The sequence below is a fragment of the Liolophura sinensis genome, chromosome 1 (assembly GCF_032854445.1).
Source record: "Liolophura sinensis isolate JHLJ2023 chromosome 1, CUHK_Ljap_v2, whole genome shotgun sequence".
NCBI classification, from domain to species: Eukaryota; Metazoa; Mollusca; class Polyplacophora; order Chitonida; family Chitonidae; genus Liolophura; species Liolophura sinensis.
Window position 1 is genome coordinate 77,906,282 of NC_088295.1, and position 23,670 is coordinate 77,929,951.

Sequence of the window (23,670 nt, forward strand, 5' to 3'; positions counted from 1 at the left end):
TGTGTACACGTATGTACACAAATCAGTGTTACATTGGATTATTCCAGTTAACAATTGTGTGCAAAGATGCCGTTTAAAATGTATATTTATTATGCTGCAGCTGTGAGAGAATTGGGAAAAGAAGGCTCCTTTGGTAACTTGAATTACAGTAGCTGGGGCCAAGGTGAACCTAACGATACCAGCAATCCTGCAAACTGCGTATACTTGAAGAGTGCTGATAACTACAACTGGTATGATGCAGACTGCAAGGAAAAGCGCCCAAGTCTGTGTATATTTTGTAAGTTTTGTGTTGTCCCATAAAACTGACTGTATTCTTAGTAGTAAATAGAAATTTTTGAACTTTGTTTAAAAACAATGAGTTAATAAGGAACAAGCTGGTAATCTAATGTAGAGTCAGGGTATATGTTTTCCTTCCCTGCTGAGAATTAGGTGTAGAGTTGATTTTTAACTGGAAAAAACACTGTGTAATTTCCTTTGTTATAATATATCCAACATTACTCATGCATGTCAAACAGGGATTATCAAGGGTGGATTTAATCCTTCTTTGTTTTGTTTCCTGTCATGTCGCTAATCCTCGTAATCTGGATCAGATATTGAAACAACGGTGAATGGATTATCACTGTGTAAAAAGATTAACTACCATGAGCAGTGATCAAAGAGGTGTCGCTTGTTTTTGCACCTTTGATGAGTAGGCCTACTTTGAATCAACTGGCAAAGTGGTCGTCACTTTTTGAGCAATACAGTGTAAAACATATGAATTAACCATTATTGACGTCAAGTCATTCAGTCTTTATCAAGGTTTGGATTGCTGTTGGTTTTTATCGTTTTCTGTAGCTGATCAGAAATCGGTAACATTGCGGTATCGTCAAACGATCATTGCTCTGTTCTACACAATCCACAATTTGTTAGAAGCTCACTCATTGGTCCACAGAAGAAACACAGCCAATGGGTTAGCGTTTATCAAGCCAATATTTGTTGGAAGCCAGCACATGTTGGTATCATCTTTTCATTCACTTTGCCAGCATAACGAATATTGATCACGCTAAAGACGAATGAACTCTCACTTGTTTTATACCCACCGAGCCCTGCCTACCACCAGTGTTTGCACATATTTAAAGTCTAATTTTCCCTCCCTAGTATTAAAATTTAGCTGATACTTGGGGCTTTCTTATCACAACTCCTGTTAGTCCAGTTTCACTTTATTAGTACTTCACAGTGTATACATATACATATTCTACAAATTTCTTCTTAACAATTAAAAGTGTTCGGCTCTAGGATGCCTTGATTTCTGAAGTAATCAGTGAATTCTTCTTGAAGTTTGTGAATAAAGTTGAATACATAGGGGCACACTCTTTATTTAACATTTCAGCTCCACAACCATGCAGAGTGTCTGGTGATTGTGAAGAAAATGCTAAGTGTTACATGGGTCAGTGCCGATGTAAAGACGGCTTCAGGAGAGATATCCTCGGTGAATGTGAAGGTAGTTGTTTTTTTCACTGCAAGTTAATCATTTATTAAATTATATAATATAACATAAAAGAAACTTTTGAGATCTAAGTTGTTTTTTTTTTATTCTTTTGATATGTCTTCATTGATACAATGTAAGTTTGAATCTTATTTACTGGTTTGTCTGGGCACTAACCCTGCAGTGTGGATTGACTGCTGATTTCAAAAATGCTTTTAAAATTTATGTAAGTTTTGTACCATTGATGATAAAGTGAAGATTTAAAAAAAAAAAATTCAAGTGTTTTCAAATGCTGTTTCTTTGCCAATTTTCAGCATTTTAAAAATTTTGTGGTGCAGATGTAAAGTTTACTATTAAACTATAGATTTTTAATATTCATCTTTATGAAGTTAAGGTATAATTTTCAAAAATTCCCAAAGGTTTAGGAAACTTTGATGTTCTTTTAATACTGTTGTGTTTAAGACTGGAAAAGATATCCAAAACTGTTGATGCTGTTTATTTTAGCTTAAAGGGATACTGGTTCTGATTGGCTGGTGTGAGAGATAGGCATGTTCAGGCTATGCCTAGCCTGAGCTGAATTTAGACATGGCAGATTTCTTCAAGTTTTATCTGTGCAACTGTGTTTAACACATTAACCCCTATCTCCATTGTCAGCCAATAAGTATCATTTCTGTAGCCCTTTAAGCATTCATCTACATGAGTGCCAAATTTCCAAGCATTGTATTTAATAATTAGCCCCCCAAAAAAGTATCCCACCACTTCCACATGACTATCTCAAATACAGAACGGGAGAAAATTACCAGTCCGTCTTGAGGAGACTGATACATGTATTTGTCAACAACTAGTTTACAAGTAAATTTTAAATAAGAAATGTCTCAAGTCAAAAAGTGAATAGAGAAACATGCGTATGTAAAATATACAAAAATTATATTCCTCAATGAAAGCCTAAATTGTTGTGTTTTCTTGACGTGTCTGAGCAGAACCTACTGGAATGTGTTAATAAAAACCCTCACCCTCCCAAGTGGTTTTCACCAATGTAATTGCTGTGAGCTCAAGTCCGGCATATACTAGCTTCCTCTCTGTGGTCCTACTTGGGAAGGTCTGCCAGCAACCTGAGGATGGTCAGTGGTTTCCCCCCAGGCTCTGCTCGGTTTCCTCCCACAGTTATATTGGTTGCTTTCGTATAAGTGAAATATTCTTCAGTATGGCGTAAAACTCCATTCAAATAGTTAAATAAATAAACCCCTCTAGCAATGGCAATCCAGTGGGATGATTAGAGCTGTTGTTTTTGTTAATACATGTATGTCTAGAAGATCCACACCATGGGTTCTATGGGCAGAGGTCTGCTCCATCAGTGGTGCACAATTTATAGAAAAAGGCTAGGCAGGAGGCAATAAACATTTACCAGAGGCATGTCTGTCCACAATACGCATTCAATTCCTGGCACTAAGCCAATCCATGTAATGAGAAGGACCTAAAAAAACATGATTGATTGCTTTTCATCTTTAATTGAGAGGAAAGAAAGGAAAATGGAGAGCCAGAATGTAAAATAAAAAAAGGCTGAATTTCACCTGGGAGGAGTTCTGATATCCTCAAGCATGGCTTTAAATGTGAACCAAATTCATGTATATTTGTATCAAACTGATCCCTACTTCCATTGTTGACAGATATCAATGAATGTGAGGAGAAATCACCTTGTGGTGACCAGCTTTGCAAAAACAAGGATGGTAGTTTTGAGTGTACCTGCCAAAATGGTTTTGTGAAATATGGCGAACGCTGTTTATGTAAGAATTTATTTCTTCTTATTTCCTTTCCATATGTATACAGAGAGTACTGTCTTCAAAACAATGTGAGCTTTATTAACAAGTTGCTTCTGTATAATTTGCCTGATCTTCATATTTATTTATATGATTTATCTTCCTTTTTTTTTACCAGTCTTAGTTTCTGAATCTTAATTGTTAAATAATTGTTTTTTTGTTATGACGCTGTACTTGCTGCAGTTGAAAGAAATAATTATTTTGTGTAGTATTTTTATAGTAAATATTGCACAGTATACAAAGCAAATATAACTGTTTATAGTGATTAAAAAAATGCTAAGTGGAGAAGAAAAAGAAGAGACACATTTGAATGTTTACTTGCTGTCTACGTGATCTTCTGCCTTGTGAGCTGTAGACTATGGTGATGTTCTAACTGTTCCCAGCTGCAAGGACCTGTTCCTCGAATGATGACTGTCACACCCGTGCCAGCTGTGTGAACAGCAAATGTCAGTGTAACCAAGGATACGAGGGAGATGGCAAGGACCACTGCGATAGTGAGTGGACAACATTCACCCATGAAAATGAACTTGAATGATGTGATAGTTCAAAGCTTCAAGTAAAATCATTTCATGTGATTTTTTATTGTTCTTTTTGCTGCGCCGTAAGAAGCTTTTATAGTTCTAGGATGAAAGACATGAAAGACATCACTTTCTTCATAAGAACTTTCCTAATTTGTCAACACAACATTTTGAAAATAGTTAACCACTCATGATTCTAGTTATTTTTGGATAATGAAAAAATATTTAGAAAATAGTTAAAGGTATTTCTAAACACAATTCTTGGGGAACACATTTTTTGTACTTTAATATGCACACTTTATCATGACTTTGTTATTGTAGACCTTAAATTTAGAATTCAAATGCTTTACCATGATAGTTTTTGTTAAAATATTTGAACTGTTAATTGGCCCATTGCATGCAATCAAGGTTTATTCTGTATGATGTATTTTTATTTGTTTATTGTTAAAGAAGGTAATATTTTGTCAGTAATGTTGATAATATGTGAGATGGAATCTTCTACTGTTTATTATCTTGATCTTTCAGATGTGAACGAGTGCTTGGAAGAGACAGATGACTGTTTGAGTAACGCTGATTGCTTAGACCATGATGGAAGTTTTGAATGTGTCTGTAAGCCTGGCTATGTTAAGGATACTTCAGACACCTGTATCCGTGAGTATTTATTTCTCTTCAGGTAGCTAGTAATCGCTTTTAAGATGTTTTTCATCCCACCATAATGCTGGCCGCTGTCGTCTAAGTGAAATATTCTTGAGTACGGCATAAAACACCGACCAGATAAATACCCAAATTCTCCCATGACTAAATTACTCATTTTGCCTGGTACTGAGGTTTAGAGTTGATCTTAAAAAGGGGCTTTGAAGTTTGTTTTGGAAGGTACGATGATATCCTTTGGAGAAATGTAAGTTTTAGCACCAAATTGAAGATTTTTCAGACTTCATTTGCTTTTAAAAATGCACTTTGTAGAATTGTACATGTTCTACCTTTAGCTCTTCCAACTGACTGTGAGGCTGTGAGAGTTCGTGATCCTAATGCACCCAGTGGCTCTTACCTGGTAGATCCTGACGGGAAAGGAGGATGCAAACCATTTACAGTAAGAATCTCGCCATAATCCTGTGATGATATTTATCAAGATGATGTATTCGTCTACTATGAGGTCTTTCCTGTTAAACCCTGTGTGATGTTTACACATGGCTTCTGAATTCTTTCGTTTCATATAGGTGAGGAATTTAAAAATTTACCCCTTGTCTGTCAGTCCATCAAAATCAGTTTGCTTGGCCTCCGTTTATTACCAACTTTGACTTGTTTATTGCTGTGATGGCTCAGACAGATATGAGAAAATGTATTGCCTTTGCAATTCTTTGAGAAAGGTTTTTTAAGTTATTTTTATAGTTATCAGAAATTTTTGCTGCTCTTTTGTTTGCATTTCATTGCTGACGTTTTTGAAAAACTTGTGGGTTCCCCAGGGCTCTGCCTGGGTCCCTCCCACCATAATGCTGACTGTTGTATAAATAAATGAAAATCCTAACAGTCATGGAGGAATAGATATAAGCTCATGCTAAGCTAAGGTATACACTGTTCATTGGCACACAGGTATCCTGTGTAATGAGGGAAGATGTTGCAATCACTGTGGTCCCAAGCCACGCACAGACCCCACACCCCATCCGCTCCAAAAACACCAGACCTGAGGCAGTCAAGAGAGCTGTGGGATATACCAAGACTGCTGAACAGATCAACTGTATTATTGAGGCTTCGCAGTTCTGTTACCAGAATATGCTGTAAGTATCATTTGGCCCTGCAATATTCAATTGTGTTTATTTGTTCATTTTGTTGCTGTTCAATTCCATACTGAGGCACATTTAATTTTAACACATGATCTCTTGTTATGAAGGCTGAATTAGCATAAATGTCCAGTTATGATGTGTGTGCTATGTGAAGATAAATTGCTTAAGTAAATCATGTCTTAATAAGAAATAGTAAGCCTTAGGGACAGGGGATCAGGTGTTTGACATTTTAAGTTTAACTACTAACTCTGTGGCAGCAAATTTGTAGATTTTCGTCCTCACTCTTTTCATTGGACCTTGGTGACAATAAACGTTGGCTGTCAATTTATCAGTATGTGGTTCAACACCAATCAAACAAATAAATAAATACTAATTTGATGCTTGCTTTCTTCAGATTTAAATGCAGTGCCGGTGCAGGTTTTAGTGGAGCCAGCAGTTTCAGCTCTGGTGATGGACAGGTCCACCCTATTGACAAGGTGGGGAACTATGACATATTTGGTGTTAGTTTTCATGCTATGTCGAATCAAGGTGCATAAATTGTTTGTTCTGGTAGGAAAGTCTGCATACTTTATTTATTTGGATTTTTTTTGGTTTTTTTTTTGAAGCAGAGGATCACATATGTTCTCAAAATCAGTCCAGTTTTGTTGAACAGGATACAGTGACTCCTGGATAATTGAGATAATGATCATGTGGTATTTCACCTTTGATCAACTGTTGCTAATAGGTGACGGAAAGAATATGTTGTTGCAGGGCTTGCTAGATGAACTTTGCTTAACTGCAGTGATAAGTTTCACACAATCCTATTCAAAGCTCCCATGTTAAACAAGTAAGAAGAGTTTTGGCTTGTTTTTTGGTTGTAAGATGAAAACCAAGCATCAGAGGGAACATTAATTGCAGATTCTTAGTTTTTTCATTAGGTTCACTCCTAGAGTGTTGAGCTGACCTACTTTTGCACTAATTTCATTTGTCATTCAAAACCTGATTGGCTTGAGTGAATTAGATCTATCTACTCCTGAAATAGACCCACCCACCCGGGATGTGCACGTGAAATTTGAGCCCAATAGTTTCAGTGGTTATTGGAAGAAGACTCTACATTATTTTTTTATATAAAAGTCAAAATAGCCATTAGATCACATGACCAATTGAAATTTGCAAAACAGCAACAGCTATATGTTAATTATTTTTGCTGCAAAATTTAGTTAAGAATAATAATAATAACAACTAGAACTGCAAAGCAGTTTCGGCCTTGGCCCACATCTTTTGTTATCGTAATTACTTTCGCACTCCCTTATATTAAAAGTAGACGGCATAGCTATATGTAAGTGACCAACTGCTTCTGGAAATCGTGCATACATCATCAGTCTAGCTGCCACCTGAATCAGTGGTAAAGCAATAGGCTGAAATATTTACCTTTTAAAAAAATGGTGGTGCCTTTTAAACTCTTAAAGCCAGAATACTATTAATCATAGCTCAAATCTTTTTGCAAATCAATTTGGTGCAAGTTTCATATTTCTAGCTACCATAGTTCTCGAATTATAGGCCATTAAAGTTATGTAACTAAATTTTAGTTTTTTAACTATATCTCAAAAAGTTAGAGATAAGATAGAGAAAAAATGAAAGCAGACCTAATCAGCAACCCAAATACTCCAGAATTTAGAAAATGAAAATAAAAATTTCTAAAGCAGTTGTGACGTTACAACTTCGACCAATGGCAAGCCTGCAATCTTTTTCTGGGAGTCAAAGATTTCCTCAAAAATACTGTAACTATCAACGGTTTACATGTTTGTCAAATTTTAGAACAATCCATTCTGTGGCGCTTGAGAAGAAGATGTTTGAAGGATTACATATAAAATCCAAAACAGCCGCCTAACCACATGACCTAGAAAAAAAAAGGGCTCTGTGGTGCATAACTTCATATATCAGGGAATGTTACTGCAAAATTTCAAGTCAATCGGTGCAACAGTTTGGCATGTAGGTGGCACACAAAATCGAATAAATAATGATAATAATCCGAATGATTTCAATAGGTGTCCCGCAGGACTATCTGGGTGGACTTCTGATAATAACCTTATGTATGTAGGATCTGGAAAGTGTATGATGAATTAAAACATTACACAACTACTGTTGAGTAGAGCATTGTCATTATCAGTTTTTGTAGACTGTAACATAGACTGTTGTTTGTATTCCGGTTCACAGTGTTTCTGCGGAATGCTGGGCACTTGTGCTAATCCAGAGGGTGGCTGCAACTGTGATGGAACACCGATGGGCGATCAGGAGGATGAAGGGAAGATTATTGACAAAACTCTGTTGCCAATAACTTCTCTCAACGTGCCTGGAATATCCCCAGGCCAGAAAGCTGCTACTGCTGTTGGACCTCTTATGTGTGCACAGAAACAGTTTGGTGATTATCTTTGTTAAAAGTCACACAAACATATCTGTCATGCCTTTCAATCATAATATAATAAATTGTTCATTTTGGAAATGCTTAATGTAAGTGAACAGTAGAACTAGATGATTTGATTCACTTTACAGCAGATTAAAATAAACTTGAAAGAAATGAAATTAAACCTCCAAAAATTGTTTCATTGATAAAAAAAAATCAATTTGGAACAGTTTTGGTGAAATTGTGATACATGTAGTTAGGGTGGCATGTGTTTAAATTTTTGTATTTCACTGTTTTATCTGTAGGTGTCATCACTGTTATTTCTTCTTTGTTTTCTTGTAGTTTTCAGGCTTCAGCACCGATTTGTTGTGATCTTCATCATTAATGCCCAGATGTAACGGTTATCACCTATTTCTATTATCAATGAAATTGCTGGTAGCAGCAGTCCTCTAAGCCTATGATTTATTCTCCTTCTCTCCAGATATTCCAAAGGACTGTGATGATGCCATGAGAAACTATGGCCTGTCTAAAAATCGTGCAATTCTCATTGATGTGGATGGACCAGATGGTGATAGTGATGGAAATCAACCACCATTTTTGGTGCAGTGTGATGTGGAGTCTTACCCTCACACAGGAGTAACTGTCATCCCACCCAAGGAGTAAGTCACCGAGCACAACACCCAACCCTTACGCACTGTCCTATAATTGTAGCTTAGGACCAGTATTTATCAAGCAACTTAAGATTTAAATCGTACATTGCAAGTCTTTAAAATGCAGAACTCAGAACAGCCCAAATTGTGGTTAGTACATTGAGCTACAGTTAAGAATCAGTGTACAAATTGTAATCTTTGTAAAGCAAAGCATTTTACTCGCAGGTACATTTGAATTTTTTGATAAATGCTGGCCCTGTTCTATCAGTTTGCAATACATTTCCTACCTATTCTGTTCATATAGTAGATCACCTATTATTTCATTTATCACCTATTATTTTATTGAATTTATCACCAACTATGAGCTGTACCACCAAGTGGTGATTAATGGCTGCTGAGAAGTCATGTGGAGCTATATCATGTCGTTACTGACAAATCCGAATAAATTTCTTCTAATTTTGCACCAGCTTTGTTCAGTATGATGACTGGTTGGTGAAAATTAAATGAAAGTATATATTGTTGTCATCTGTACTATATTTTCCTATGTTTTGTGTAAATCTCACAATCAGTCACTGTCTTTAATTCGTTGAAGAATTGGGAAGATTTACAAGGGGTATATGTACCATTACCAGTTGTTTCACTTTCGCTTTCATCCCACTTGGTGTTTAATCAGAACATTGGGTATGATGAGGAGCCCTAGCTAGACCTGATTATTGATGGTGGCATTACAGTGAAATTTTGTTTTTGTTTTCAGTTCTGAGACCACTCCAAGCTCCCCTGGAGATGTACCTGTGGAGTATCCTGCCCCGCCAAAGGCCATTGAAAAACTGATCAAGAGCTCAGACTTCTGTTCTCAGGACATGTCCTACCTGTGTCAGGTAAGATTAATGATATTGTCAGCCAGTCAGAGCTGCAGCAGTCAGGGACTGTCAGAACTATTAGGATGAAATCCAGGCTTATTTATTATATCTCTTGATTGGTGTGATACAGGTATTTCTTCATGGTAAAAGGTAATTCTTCATCACTTACATTTTAACATGGGTGTGTGTATACAATAATAAAAAAACTATCCACAAAGAAGTCAATTAAAAAAAATGTGGATGATTTTCACTTATATTGTGCTATACCAGCCTGTGTTAAAATGTACTGATTTGCCCCATGGTTTTGTGCAGCTATGATGCCAGAACACAAAGGCCAGTCACTGTGATGTCACAACAGTAAAACTCAAATCTCCATTATTAATGCGAGACCCAGGGGCAATGCTCTTACTTCATCATTCCATTTTCTTAAGTTTCCAAGTTTATGAAAAAATGTTCTTGTAATCAGCATGATTTAGGCGAATTAGTTTGAAATAAATTGATATACTAAGGTTTGTTGTATCTGCTAATCAGCTGATGTGGTATATCCTATTGCGTTCAGAACTCTCAACTGATGGGCGGCGGTGCCATGGATGGTTTCTGGACGAGCCAGGATGGCACACGACGTGAATACTGGGCCGGCGGTCTGGGTGGACAGTACAAGTGTGGGTGTGGTGTGACCAGGTCATGTGACCAGGACACCGTACAGTGTAACTGCGACATTCAGGACGGCAAACAGAGGAAGGACTTTGGTACCATTATCAACAAAGACGAATTGCCTGTAGGCTCTGTTACTCTGAACGACATTGATGCAGAAAGCAAGGGCACACTGTCTGTGGGGGCTCTCCGATGTGGGCAGAAGCAGTTTGGTAAGTGCTGAGACATGGCTGTAGGATCAGGTACTTCTGACATGCCAAATCTCATGTATTCGCTTAAGCAGTTTTTGAGTTCTGAAACATTGCTGTAGGATCCGGTACTTGGGTATCTAGTTGAGCCATAATTTATTAATGTTTAATGGACTAAGGCATCCTTTAAATAGCAGAAATAACAAATTGTTTCTTCGTTCAACTTTAATTAAGTTAACTTTACACTGTTTTATCTAACAGTTCTGTGTAATCTCAAAGCCTCCCCGGTTGTGCTTTTAAAGAATGTGGTTTCTTAAAGTCAAAGTTTTTCTTAGTGACCATCTTGTTGTTTTGATTTTGGATGATATTATTGTCATGTCAGAAGCCATGACTGTTTTCTGGTTCTGACATTTTCTCACCATAGGATGCCTGAAACACTACCAGTGCAGCATTAAACCACAATCATTCATTCATTAAAATTGTGGGGTAACCCAGGATAAGTTAGGATATAACAACCATTAATGAATGGGTAATGTTTTGTGTGTAGGTATTCCACCAACCTGTCAGCAGTATAGAGAGATGGGCTTCACAGATGACGGCACCTATTTGATTGACCCGGATGGAGCTGAAGGTAACAAGGGCAAAGGTGAGTGGTTCTAAGTCCAAACAACCAAGATTGTGATTGCATTAATTCAACTACAGCTTAATCTTAGGATGCATCATATTCTTCTTCCAGCTAAATATGGAAAATTGTTTGTATTTGTGAAAGACTTAATTACTGATAGATGGATAGATTGGTCAGCTATTCACTGTGGACTATAACTGAGCGTTACAAGTGGAACAGCAACAACATATGTCTAGACTATCTGTAGTGTTGGACAGTTATGAATGGAAAAATACACATTGTTCTTTATTTAAAAAATAGTAATACGACATGCATATATATAACCAGTGTTTTGAAATAAAACATCCACGTGCTAACTGAAGGGATATGTTGTTATCTAAAAGCTGTTATAAAGTCCATGAGAAACAAGATATAATGGATATGATTGTGTGTTTTATAGGAACAAATGTCAGTCCATTCCCTGTTGTTTGTGACATGGTTGAAGATCGACCTATTGGTATAACTATTGTTGGTCACGACAATGAGGACACAGTAAGTTAATTACTCTGTGGGTTATGTTGTGTTTTTAGCTACGATCACAATCAAGCAGTTGTGTTAGTCTGTCTTTCATTGAGTCATTCAATCAGTTGGTCAGATTTTAGACATTCTGTTTTCTAACATACGCCATTCATTTAATGAGGGGCCGAGTGCAAAGCGTAGTCAGTTGCTTTCATGTGGTAACAGCTATTACGATGTTGCATTTGTTGTGGAGTAACATACAAAACACTGCCTTGCACAGAGCCATTTTCTGTGAGTGTGATTTCTTAGGACTGGTGGCATTAAAGTCATTACAAATGAGAGTATGTTAACCAACTGTGGAAAATCTGGAATTGTTTATCATTTTTATCTGGCATTTGAACTAGATAGGCCTGTATCTGGGGCTGCATGCATCAGAAATTCTGACTATAAGTATTTATGCCTGATATGTTATGTATGACTGATGATGTGTTTCTCTGTTTAGACAACTGTGGACAATGCTGAGGACCCAGGCTCATTCACAAAGGATATCACCTACATTGAGGCCAGCACAGAACAGCTTGAGGCTCTGACAGATGCCTCTAGTTATTGTAGTCAGGAAATGGCCATCTCGTGTATCCAGGCAACACTTAGCAACTTGGGTGAGTTTGACGGAATGCCAGCTCTCCCATATTACAGTGCTGTTATTGGGGATTGGGGACACAGTTGTGATCCCTGAGTGTTTGGTTGTCAGAATGTATACATGCATGTACACTTTGCAGAGGTATTGTTTTACCTTGATGTAAATAAAATCTAATAGATTTGACCCCTGTACATCTTATTGGATCACTACACTTTATGTTGAGTTCCTCTCTTTGAAAGATCAAATTTGGAACATTTTGACCCCTGCTTTGTGGAATAAGGGAGATGGCTATTTTCAGTGTGCGTGACTATTTTTATCACTTTATATCACTTTTGATGCAAAATGTAAAAATAATATATTAATCGAGAATTAATATGAGTTTAATATAATTTTGACCTACAGACAATCCATCTACACCAAATGCATTCTGGATTGATAACAATGGTGTGAAGAGACAATACTTTGCTGGCAGTGAAGGAAATAAGTGTCAGTGTGGAATAAATGGAGACTGTGAAAAAGGTGGAAAATGTAACTGTGATGCAAACCTTAACAGACTGACGTAAGTACACGCACACTCGTGCATTTTGATTACTCTTCCTTTGTTAAAATGCAGAAACAGATTTTAAAGAAAAATTTGTGTGTAAATTAATTGCACATTACAATTTTTACACATGATGTGACGTAAATTTCTGTTATGGTGTTTTGAATTATTTGGACACATGCACAATTACTTAAATTGTTATTAATGGATACTTGATTTTGGTTGAAACACTGCAAAATTTTTTAATAAAAAGATGTAATCGACATGAAATAAGTTGTATCTATCATTCATCTTGTGGCTACATGTAGCAGTGGCATTTGGTGAAATAATTAAATAGTATAACCAGAGTTGTTGTGTTTTCAGGATAGACAAAGGTGTTCTGGTGAACAAGGAAGACCTGCCTGTGAGACAGGTTAACTTCGGAGACACTGGCGATAGTGCTGAGGACAAGATTGACTACAAAGTCGGCAAATTGGTCTGTCATGGTAAGACAATGTACCTGTATACCTGTTCATTGCTCTCCTATGGTGCTGGAAGTGCACTATTTCCCACCTTAACAAGTCTGTTACAAGTACAAACTGTGTGTAAATATGTCTCTTATCTTAAACATGTTCTCTTATGTGATCTGCAGTGCTTGTGAATCAGTAGAAACCATTTCCCATCAAAACAAATCGGTTACAAACTGTGTATAAACATATCCTACTCTTAATATGTCAGTCTACAGTGCTTGTGAACTACATGTATCAGTTTTAGGGGATAGTGCAGCTACTGCATTGTTTCATTGATGCCATTTTTTGCCTGTGTGTATAGTGGGGCAGAAAATGACCCGAGTTGTCATGCATGGAGATCAACTCTGCTCCAAGAATATCCTGTTGTAATATGACAGAAATAATCTTTAAGGCCACGTTTTTAAAAATCACCTGTCAACCTGCAGATGGTTGTGGGGAATTCCCGGTGTGCTTGCGCGGTTTTCTCCCTCCGTATTGCTGGCCCTTGTCATATAAGTGAAATATTCTTGAGTATGGAAGAAAATACCAATCAAATAAATATTTAAATCACCTGTGGATGGAGCCGTGCCTTGATATTTACCCCTCTCTCTGATTGCTTATTACAGCTTTGTTTGAAACCTGCCACCACATTCACCAGGCCTACACAAGCCTACCAGGCATGAAGGAGCCACAAAATGGCCGCTACATCATTGATCCTGATGGAGTTCTCAAGGAAGATCCCTTCATGGTGGAGTGTGTCTTCCCATCTATTACAGTCGTCAATCTTGAAAGTGAGAAGATATTCATTTGATTAATTGAATTTTTTGATAAATTAATTTTGAAAGTCATCATGATAAACTTTAAATAAATAATACAGTGTAATGGTCAGTAAAGTAGTTTTGTACTGTGCCCAATTGAAATGTGTTTACATGTGTACATATTGATGGTGGTTATGGGTACAGATAACTGGTATTAAAGAACCTGTCACCAATACTTAACCATCAGACAATCCGTGAGTATGGCTAAACACAGCAATGAAAGAGAAAAAATGAGAGAAATAATCTTGTTAATTTCCCTGGCATGGGGCTGTGGATATTACATGTATTCAGTAAATATATCCCAGTAAATACATTTGAATTTTGCGCATAGAATTGCTCATCTAATGCATTAATGTTTCATTTTCGTGGAAAAATTGTTCATTTGCACACATAAATTGTTCATTTTCAGGAGCAAATTACCATAAGCTACCTGATAAGCCAGAGAACCAAGGGCCAAATGCAGTCAATGTTAAGCCTGTGTATGTCGATGCCAGCATTCCACAGCTAGAGGTAAAATGCCAGATAACCACTGCACTTTCCATTGCATTTTAAGCAGATGCTTTTGTATATCTGTTTGTTTATAAGCAAAATACAAAGGAATTTTCATTTTGGTGTACAAATTTTTTTCGTGCATAAAAGTTTCCATTTTAGATTGACTGTCATTTTATTTCATATATACTTATTTTAAGAAGTTTTGTCCTTAACTGACATCAGTCATTGCCCAGTAAACCAATCTTGTATGATAATGAAGAAGGTGTTTGTGTTCTGGTTTTCATGTATTATCTCGTCACGATATCGTTGTAAATACTTGTCTTTTGGCATTAACCCATGTTCGTTCTTTCATGTGTTTTAATTTCACTTGTTGTGCCAGACTGTCCATATAATTCCTTTGGTGACACGCTTGTTTTCCCTTGCTCTCTAGGCTCTGACCGTGGTCTCAGGTTTCTGTCGTCAGTACGCCAGCTATAGCTGTCAGCACTCACCTCTGAGTACCTATGGTTCATGGACCGCCAGCGATGGAAGCAAACAGCCAGGTATATGCCTTCTTTTAACAGAGATGAAATGTTATCTGGTCAAGTGCTCACAACACCCATCTCAGACTGCAGTGTTTTAAATCCAGATATTGAAGAAAAATATAGAAATACCTAATGGGGATCACATGACTTGTTTAACAACACACATTTATTTGTAGTAAGGGAGAAGTGAAAGTCGCCCAGACTGTAACCATTTAGACTAGCTTTTGATCCTCATGCCATCAAGCGAATTTTCATCAAGTGAATATCAATTAAGTTGTACATGTATTTATAGTAAATTGAATAGTGTTGTGTCATTTGTGGTGCTTACTTTTAACAAGTGATTGGTTGCTGGTGTGTACACATTTCAATGTATGCTATCTGTTTTATTTCGAATACAACTTATTTGCTTCAAGATTGATGCCTTTACATTTCTCATTACTATTGAATGGATGCATCTATAACCTTGAATCTAAAACAGCATATGCTACAGTATATCTACTCTGGAAATTGTGGCTAACTGTTCTGAACGTTTCTGTTCTGCAGGTTGGGCTGGTAACGCTGGTGGAGACAAGTGTGCCTGTGGAGAAGTGGGTAAATGTGAGGGAGGTGGAGCCTGTAATTGTGATGTAAATGATGGAAAACTAAGAAAGGACGATGGCTGGTTCATCAACAAGAAACTGCTGCCAGTCACAGAAATCTCTTTTGGTCTGTTTGAGGGAGACGTAGCTCCAGGGGAAGAGAAGATGGCTGAATATCACTTGGGAGCTCTGGAATGTAGTAATGAACAGTTTGGTACGTTCAGCAAGAACTTCCTTCTTATCATATATTGTTATTATCTGCTCATTTTCATTTTAGGAACTCTGATAATAGAAAATGGTGGAGGCATTTATTTCAAAATGTAAAATTTTCATAAATTTGCAGGAATTTAACAAATATGATTCTGAGCGTGGTATCTAAAAATTAGTTTCACCTGTAAGTAGTTGCAATCCTTGATAGATCAAATTCTGCAAAAGCATAAATATCGTGCAAACATTGCATGATTTCATTTTACAATGATGGGGAGCAAAGGCATTTCAGGTTTGCAGTATAGTATGATGAATCTTGAGACTTTTCAACTGCATGCCCCTGTCCTTCAATCTTTGTCATGAACCAACAGCTTTTCTTCAGGGGTTGTACTAAAATTCACAAGACTTCAGCACCGTGAGCAAAAACCAGAGCAGTGACAAGGGTGTGATACCTAGCAAACGCTGATACGTATCCAGTGAATTCCAACCTTAGAATGTCAAGTGTCGGTTTACCTTTATTCTAACTGTTCATGTAAATACATATAGAAATTTCTTGTAGCAGTTTCACTTCCTCCTTTCACCTTGTCTTAAGTAGAATTAGGTAAAACAAAACACAAAGATGCTGATAGCAATCTGTTGGGTATCACCTGTGTAAACTTTATCAAAATAGTTTGTTATCTTCTCATTTAATAAAGAATTAACAGAAATATAATGCTGATTCACTTATTACACTTCTGTTCATAACCTCATCGACTAAGTCAGTGGGGGGTGAGGGACAGAGTGTACTGGAATTACCCAGACTGTCCATCTGTTTGTGTCTGTCTGTAGGCACGATTTTGTCCACGCAACTCCTTCCAAACTGCTGTGATGAATTTGAGAAACTTACCACACATCTTGCCTGTCATCTACAGTTGTGCATGCTTAAGTTTAGTGGCAATCATTTAATTGTTTTCATGGCAACATCCATCTAGGACTTCACATAATATTGCTTTTCCCTGTTTTAAGATTTTGTCTATGCAACTCTTCCTATAAAAGTACAGAACCTATTTCTGTGAAACTTTGTAAACATCTTCCCTATCATCTATTTCCATAATTACTCCTGGTCAGGTGCTTAGTGTGGTATTGGATTTTCATGTGCACTGTATTCTGTGTTGATTCCTGCATTTCTCCACTGTATTCTGTGCTGATGGCTGGATTTCTCCACTGTATTCTGTGCTGATGGCTGGATTTCTCCACTGTATTCTGTGCTGATGGCTGGATTTCTCCACTGTATTCTGTGCTGATTACTGCATTTCTCCACTGTATTCTGTGCCGATGGCTGCATTTCTCCACTGTGTTTTGTGCTGATGGCTGCATTTCTCCACTGTATTCTGTGCTGATGGCTGCATTTCTCCACTGTATTCTGTGCTGATTGTTGCATTTCTCCATTGTATTCTGTGCTGATGGCTGCATTTCTCCACTGTATTCTGTATTGATGGCTGCATTACTCCATGAAAACTGGATGTAGTAGTTGTGCAATCAATGCACACCACTAATGGCCCATGAAACCATCAGCGTGAAGCCAAACTAAGCAACGTGACGCCCTCTCATTTCTTTTAAGGTTTTCTTGGTTTTCTTTCTTTTATTTTGGAAATGTTGTGAATGGAAGTGAAGTATTTCAGACATGCTGATTCTAGTTTTACTGGTCACTCGGACAAGTTACCTGCCCAGGACAGGTGGAAAACTGTATTATTTTCATCTTGAACTTCTACAGTCTGATTCCTCTAAATAATCACCCATTACTCCTGCTCTTATAGGTTTAAACTTTCTAAAACTACCATTGACTTTGATATATTTTTGTGTGTAGGTATCTTCAAGGACTGCCAAGGACTGAGGAACTCTCAGACCCCCAATAATGTTGTGGAGAGTAATGCTGAGTTGATTGACCCAGATCAGGTGGGAGGCTTGGAGCCTTTCACAGTCTACTGTGAGATGTACAACAAACCTCCGATCGGAATCACTGTGAGTAACACTTCACCCTTATCAAGATTTGTCTTGGTGTCAAATTTTGTTGCATGTGTAAATTTATTAATTCAAAAAAGAACAAACAAAAACAAACAAAAAATGAATAGAACAAAATAAGAAGACAGAAAGGAAACAAAGTAACCTAATTATACAAGTAAGTATTTAGCCTACTGTACATATGTTTCTTACACTGGTCAGTTGTAAGCCTCTTGTCCTCATAAACCTGACCGATTTCATGTAAGATTAAGAATTCTTCAACAGGGTGTTAAACACCAGTAGAATAAATAAATAATTTTTGAGTATGACAAAGTGATAGCTGTAATGTACAGTTTCCATTGTGTTGTATTGCCAAGTGATAGCAGTAATGTACAGTGTACATGTATGTTATGTTGTTTCGCCAAGTGACAGCAATAATGCAGTGTACATGTATGTTGTGTTGTTTCGCCAAGTGATAACAATAATGTACAGTGTACATGTATGTTGTGTTGTTTTGCCAAGTGATAGCAATAATGCACAGTGTACATGTATGTTGTGTTGTATTGCCAAGTGATAGCAATAATGCACAGTGTACATGTATGTTGTGTTGTATTGCCAAGTGATAGCAATAATGCACAGTGTACATGTATGTGGTGTTGTATTGCCAAGTGATAGCAATAATGCACAGTGTACGTGTATGTGGTGTTGTATTGCTAAGTGATAACAGTAATGTACAGTGTACATGTATGTTGTGTTGTTTTGCCAAGTGATAGCAATAATGCACAGTGTACATGTATGTTGGGTTGTTTTGCCAAGTGATAGCAATAATGCACAGTGTACGTGTATGTGGCGTATTGCCAAGTGATGGCAGTAATGCACAGTGTACGTTGTGTTATGTGTAGGTGATTCCAGCTGACCTGAAGAAGCCACTGAATGTGCCAACCAAAGCCACAGAAGTGAATATCATTTACACATCTGGCAGCCCAGCTCAGCTGACAGCCCTCACTCAGGTGTCCCAGTATTGTACCCAGGAGATGAAATACAGGTGCCGAAACGGGGCACAGCTTGACTTGAGTGGTGACTTAGGACTCTACTCCAGAGATGGCACAAACTTGGAGTACTGGGCCGGCAACACGGGTATGTTATGCATTTTCGTTTGGTTGGGTAAACATACAAGATAATGTGAAATTTATGAAATAATCCAGTTTGTACAATATGATATAAAATTTTACAGCATGGTGATTAAAACCTGAGCAATGAGGATAGTCTGATATTTGGTAACTGATCACACTTTAACAAATGGTGAAATCTGGGCCCAGTTTCATAAAGATGTCGTACATGTACGATAATCACACATATAGGACAGTGGTACGGTAATAGTGACGTACTAAACATCGAAGGACAAATGTACGATAAAAAATGTCGTGCTCAGCTTTTTTAAACTGGACCTCGGCCTTTTTGGCAAATTACATCAATTTGGGTGTTTATTTTAACTGTTCATGTAAATGTCCCCATTTACATATCCCCCTTTTACATATCCCACGTTTACATATCCCCCGTTTATATGCCCTCTATCACCATATACTAAGCAGAACTAGGTAAAAAAAAATTGATTAAGATCGCTGTTTTGAGTTTCCCATCAGCAACCAATCATGTGATGTAAATATCATACATGGATAGTAGTTAAAAAATAATGACACTGAATTGTTAAAGTGAAGGAGCTGAGAGGTTAACACGTACTCATTTTAAAATTCATCTCTGGTTTCTTTCTGGTTGTCAGGTGGGTCAGGTTGCGCCGGTGGCAGGTGTAAATGTGACGGCGGATCGAACGGTCAGGACAGTGGTGATGTTTTGGACAAGTTTGTCCTGCCCATTTCCGCTGTGAAACTGGGAGAGACAAGCGGCAACAGGAAGTTGGTTGTAGGAGATCTGAGGTGCTCAGGTGAGGCTTCAGCTATAGCCCGTATAGATTGACTTAACCTCAGGACTGTGAACACATGTACAGCTGTGATTAGGTAGATCTGAGGTGCTCAGACAAAGCTTCATACAGGTATAGGGGATTTGTACACGGACCCGCTTGTCACCGTTTTAAGGGCCTTGGTTACAGTAAGATGTCGGCTACACCTCTGTGACTGTTTTAACAGTCTGTTGAATTCAGTGAACTACTTGTCCTCCACCAATATGATGGTCATGGGAAAGTTTGTCAGTAACTTGCCAAATGATGATGGTTTATCTGAGGCTATCCTGTTCCTTCCACCAATGAAATATTTGTGCATATAAATAACAGTCTCTCACCATTTCTAAAACAATTTTTAAACTGGAAGCATATGATGCAATGCTTATTAATGGAGCATCTCAACTTGTGATTTAAGAAATTTTAACTTTCTAAATCTGTTTTGATTAGTGATGCACTAACTGGTCCCTGCATCTCCTTGAAATCTTTACCTTATTATTTAGATCTGACTACATTAATACTGAATGGTAGCAGTATTCTACACATGTATAGCATGGTCACACATTAATGTTTGCTACCTTGTTTTTGCAGGACTTTTCAAGACTTGCCATGACATCAAGATGGCTGGTGCTGATGTGGACCCCAACTGGACTGGCCAGTACGCCATTGATTCCGATGGTGCTGGAGGTCTGAAACCATTCGCTGTGCAGTGTGACTTCATGTCTGTCCCAACTATCGGTATCACTGTGGTAAGTCTCTCGCTTAACTGCTAATTATGGAGACAGATATATTTCAAGGTAGTGGATCGTGTACAGGGAGATTTGAATTCAAAATTATGTTGGTACGCATCAGAGACTTAAAGTATCTACTTCTTTGCTATGGGCGATACTTTGATTCACCAAAGAAGAAATAATTCTCCTTTGACATTTCTTGGCCTGCAGATTCCTTCAGATTTAGATGTATGCATATCTGCTTTGCACAGAATCATTGCTTTCGTCTTGTGTAGTAGAGTTTGAAAACTATTCAATGATACCTCAAACAAAGGCAAAGTTATGAGTTGCATTATTTTAGGAATGAGAAAATAGCATTTGTATGTAGAATTTGTTTCATCAAAATTATCATGACAACCCCAGTGTTATGAAAAATGAATATTATTGAAATATTGAAACTTGAGGCCTTATTGTGTTATAGGTTGAGAATTCTTATATTGTTACAAAATGCACACACACATGTAGCCTTTTATCCTGTTTAGAAAATTTACTTCACCAACACTTTTATTATGCTATTAGGCAAATTATGATAGAAGCAACCAATTTTGTATCGTCAAAATTCATAAAAGAAGGTCCTGAAAGTGAAAAGAAAGTGGTCTAGCTTTGCATGGATATCACAATAACAAAATATAGTATTTCTTTATAGATGAATCTTTGGAGCACGTAGTTTTTGATAACAATGATCTTTATCAATATTGTTGTGAAAATCACAACAGATACCAATATGCATTTCTATCCATATGCCGCAAATGTCTTTTGTGGTTTTACAAATGCTAGTCCTTCATTGACATAACTATAAGAATAAAAATAACTTAAAAGAAAGAAGTTGGTGAGTTAGATATGTAAAAAAGTATTACAAAAAGCCATGTGATTCTGTTACTACAACCTTGATCTGATATTCTATTTTAATAGGTTAGACCAAAACAGGATGAAATCCCTGTGAAAGATTCCAAGCTTGAGAAAGAAATTACATACAAGAACAAAGTAACTCCAGAACAAGCTAACAAGTTGGCTCAAGTGTCAGAGTTCTGTCTACAGGTAACTACCCATTCTTATTACATGTCTATGTAATAACTTGAACATCCTCATTGCACTAAGAGGAATACTGGTGATCACATATATTTTTGTAAAAAAAAAAAACAGAAGTAAAATATGTTTCTGTATCACCTTTCCATGGTTCTATGGAGAAAATATGTATATGTAGAATATATTTCAGTTTTAAAGGGTATCATCTACTGGTTTTGTTAAAATTATTTATGATGTATATAAATTAGTTTTACCATAGGTACAGGTATAAAATAACCTACAGGTGTACATTTTATTTGGCTGTTCTTGTCCTGTGTGTGAACTTTTTGACAGATTTCCGGACATTTATTGAAGAATGTGTCAACTGGAAAAAGTTTACAGATAAAGTTCGACTTGTGTGTTGTTTTGTTCTTTTTCAACAAAATTACTATGATTGTTTTTGTCCTGTAATATTATTCTGACGTCTCAAAATGGACATATCTTGCCTTTTTTTCCAGTACTTCTAACTGGTTCACCTGTATGCCAGCCTTTTGTAAAATTAGTAAATGTTCACATTAGAATAAATCTGATTTTGAGTCTTCCGATAATTCTATAGGGCATGAAGTACAAGTGTAAGAAGGCTGCCCTCATGGGAGCTGGTGGAGCTTTCCTCGGCTACGACGGTACAGTGTCCACCAAGTTTGCTGGGGCTGACAATGGGGACAAGGACGGCTGTGCCTGTGTGGTACTGGGCACTTGCCCTGACAATAAAACATGCAGGTGTGACGCTGAGGGCCCCATGGAAGTAGAAGAAGGAGACTTTGTGACAAACAGAGACATCTTACCTGTGACAGGTGTGAAATCTGATGGAGTGACTGGGGACGGAGCTGAGGCTTCCTTCTCAGTGGGTAACCTCCGGTGTGGACCAGAACCTTTCGGTAAGTTTTGATTTTTTGTTCATTTTAATTGAAGCCAAAATAGGCACTTATTTTTGGTAAAGCTTTGAAATTCATTGGCTACATTTTATGAGATCAAGTGGAGAAAACAAAAAATTTTATAAGTTCAGATGAGTCCAAAAAGTTATTGGTAAATGTGGTCTTCAGCGTTATTTTCGATTTTTCTTTAAGGATAAAAAGACGCATTAAAATGATTTTTGCATGGTGGGTATTTGGGACAACCTTTTGGTATATCTTGTCTTTGCGTAACAGTGTTATATATGATGATGTATCACATGTTTAATAAATATATTTGCACTAGAATATGGTGTTTAAAGCTGGTGTTTCAACAAATGTGCTCAACCTAAATTTTGGTCATATTTATAATTTTTATATATTCCTAAATATTATCACAATTTAGATTAAATGCCCATTTAATGTGGGATTATTACACAATTACAAATATTATTTTTTGAGATTATTACACAATTGTAGATATTGTTCAGTTGTACTTATTACACAATTGTAAATATTGTTCACTTGTGATTATTGCACAGATGTAAATATTGATCATTTTTGCTTACTTCATAAGTGTGAGTGACTTATGATACAAATGGGGCTGGTTGCTGTGGTCAAAAGGATCGCTCCAGCCACAGCTGGTTAGCAAATGAGAAATCCAGTTTTTATTGGTTTGGCGGTTGCTTTAAGTTATGAGATTATTCAGATGCATGTACCTGCTAAACATCAGTGGTTTTCAGTGGGGTGAGTTTGGGGTGGAGAAGGGGACATTTTTAAACCCCTTTTCAAATAAGTACCAAAATAAACATTATCCTGCTGTTAGGTGTCTTCATTAACAAAATCTATTGATTCATTTATTACAGGTTTACCAAAAGATTGCCAAGAGGCCATGGAATTTGGCTACAAGACTGGAGAGGCTTTGATTCTACCGTCTAACAACGTTGATCCATTCATTGTTTTCTGTGACATGGATTCTAACCCAGGCAGAGGTTTGTACCTGGATATTTCAGAAGTTCAGATATTTCTGTGGGGATCATAAATCTATATATTTGTACTCTTGCCACTTGGCTTTTGCCCTTGATTTAACTTTTGTCTCAAAGCTGAATATCTCTGGCATATAAATAACGTAAAAGCTATGGAATCACGGAAGTATGCTAATTATAACTGGTGACTATTTTAATTTACTTTGCCTTTGGAATAAGCTGAAGGTGAACTTGACTGCCATTCTAAGTGTAAAAGCTAGTAATTGTTTACTTTGATGACATCATGATGTATGCGTAC

At 37.1% G+C, this 23,670-nt stretch overlaps 1 protein-coding gene across 1 annotated transcript in view; it reads left to right on the forward strand.

Moving 5' to 3' along the window:
* Positions 1-14: 14 nt before the first annotated feature.
* Positions 15-23,670, forward strand: part of LOC135464334 (uncharacterized) — a 97,733-nt gene continuing 74,077 nt past the window's right edge. The window contains 28 exon segments of the mRNA XM_064741764.1: positions 15-277; positions 1,370-1,480; positions 3,133-3,249; positions 3,666-3,776; positions 4,326-4,451; positions 4,787-4,890; positions 5,391-5,575; positions 5,976-6,057; positions 7,778-7,982; positions 8,446-8,623; positions 9,369-9,492; positions 10,034-10,340; positions 10,864-10,962; positions 11,381-11,472; positions 11,942-12,098; positions 12,482-12,638; positions 12,984-13,105; positions 13,735-13,899; positions 14,336-14,436; positions 14,849-14,960; positions 15,486-15,734; positions 17,574-17,728; positions 18,610-18,844; positions 19,488-19,649; positions 20,253-20,410; positions 21,344-21,469; positions 22,053-22,374; positions 23,253-23,378. Of these exon segments, the coding sequence (XP_064597834.1) occupies positions 67-277; positions 1,370-1,480; positions 3,133-3,249; positions 3,666-3,776; positions 4,326-4,451; positions 4,787-4,890; positions 5,391-5,575; positions 5,976-6,057; positions 7,778-7,982; positions 8,446-8,623; positions 9,369-9,492; positions 10,034-10,340; positions 10,864-10,962; positions 11,381-11,472; positions 11,942-12,098; positions 12,482-12,638; positions 12,984-13,105; positions 13,735-13,899; positions 14,336-14,436; positions 14,849-14,960; positions 15,486-15,734; positions 17,574-17,728; positions 18,610-18,844; positions 19,488-19,649; positions 20,253-20,410; positions 21,344-21,469; positions 22,053-22,374; positions 23,253-23,378 (4,399 nt within the window). The 5' untranslated portion in view covers positions 15-66.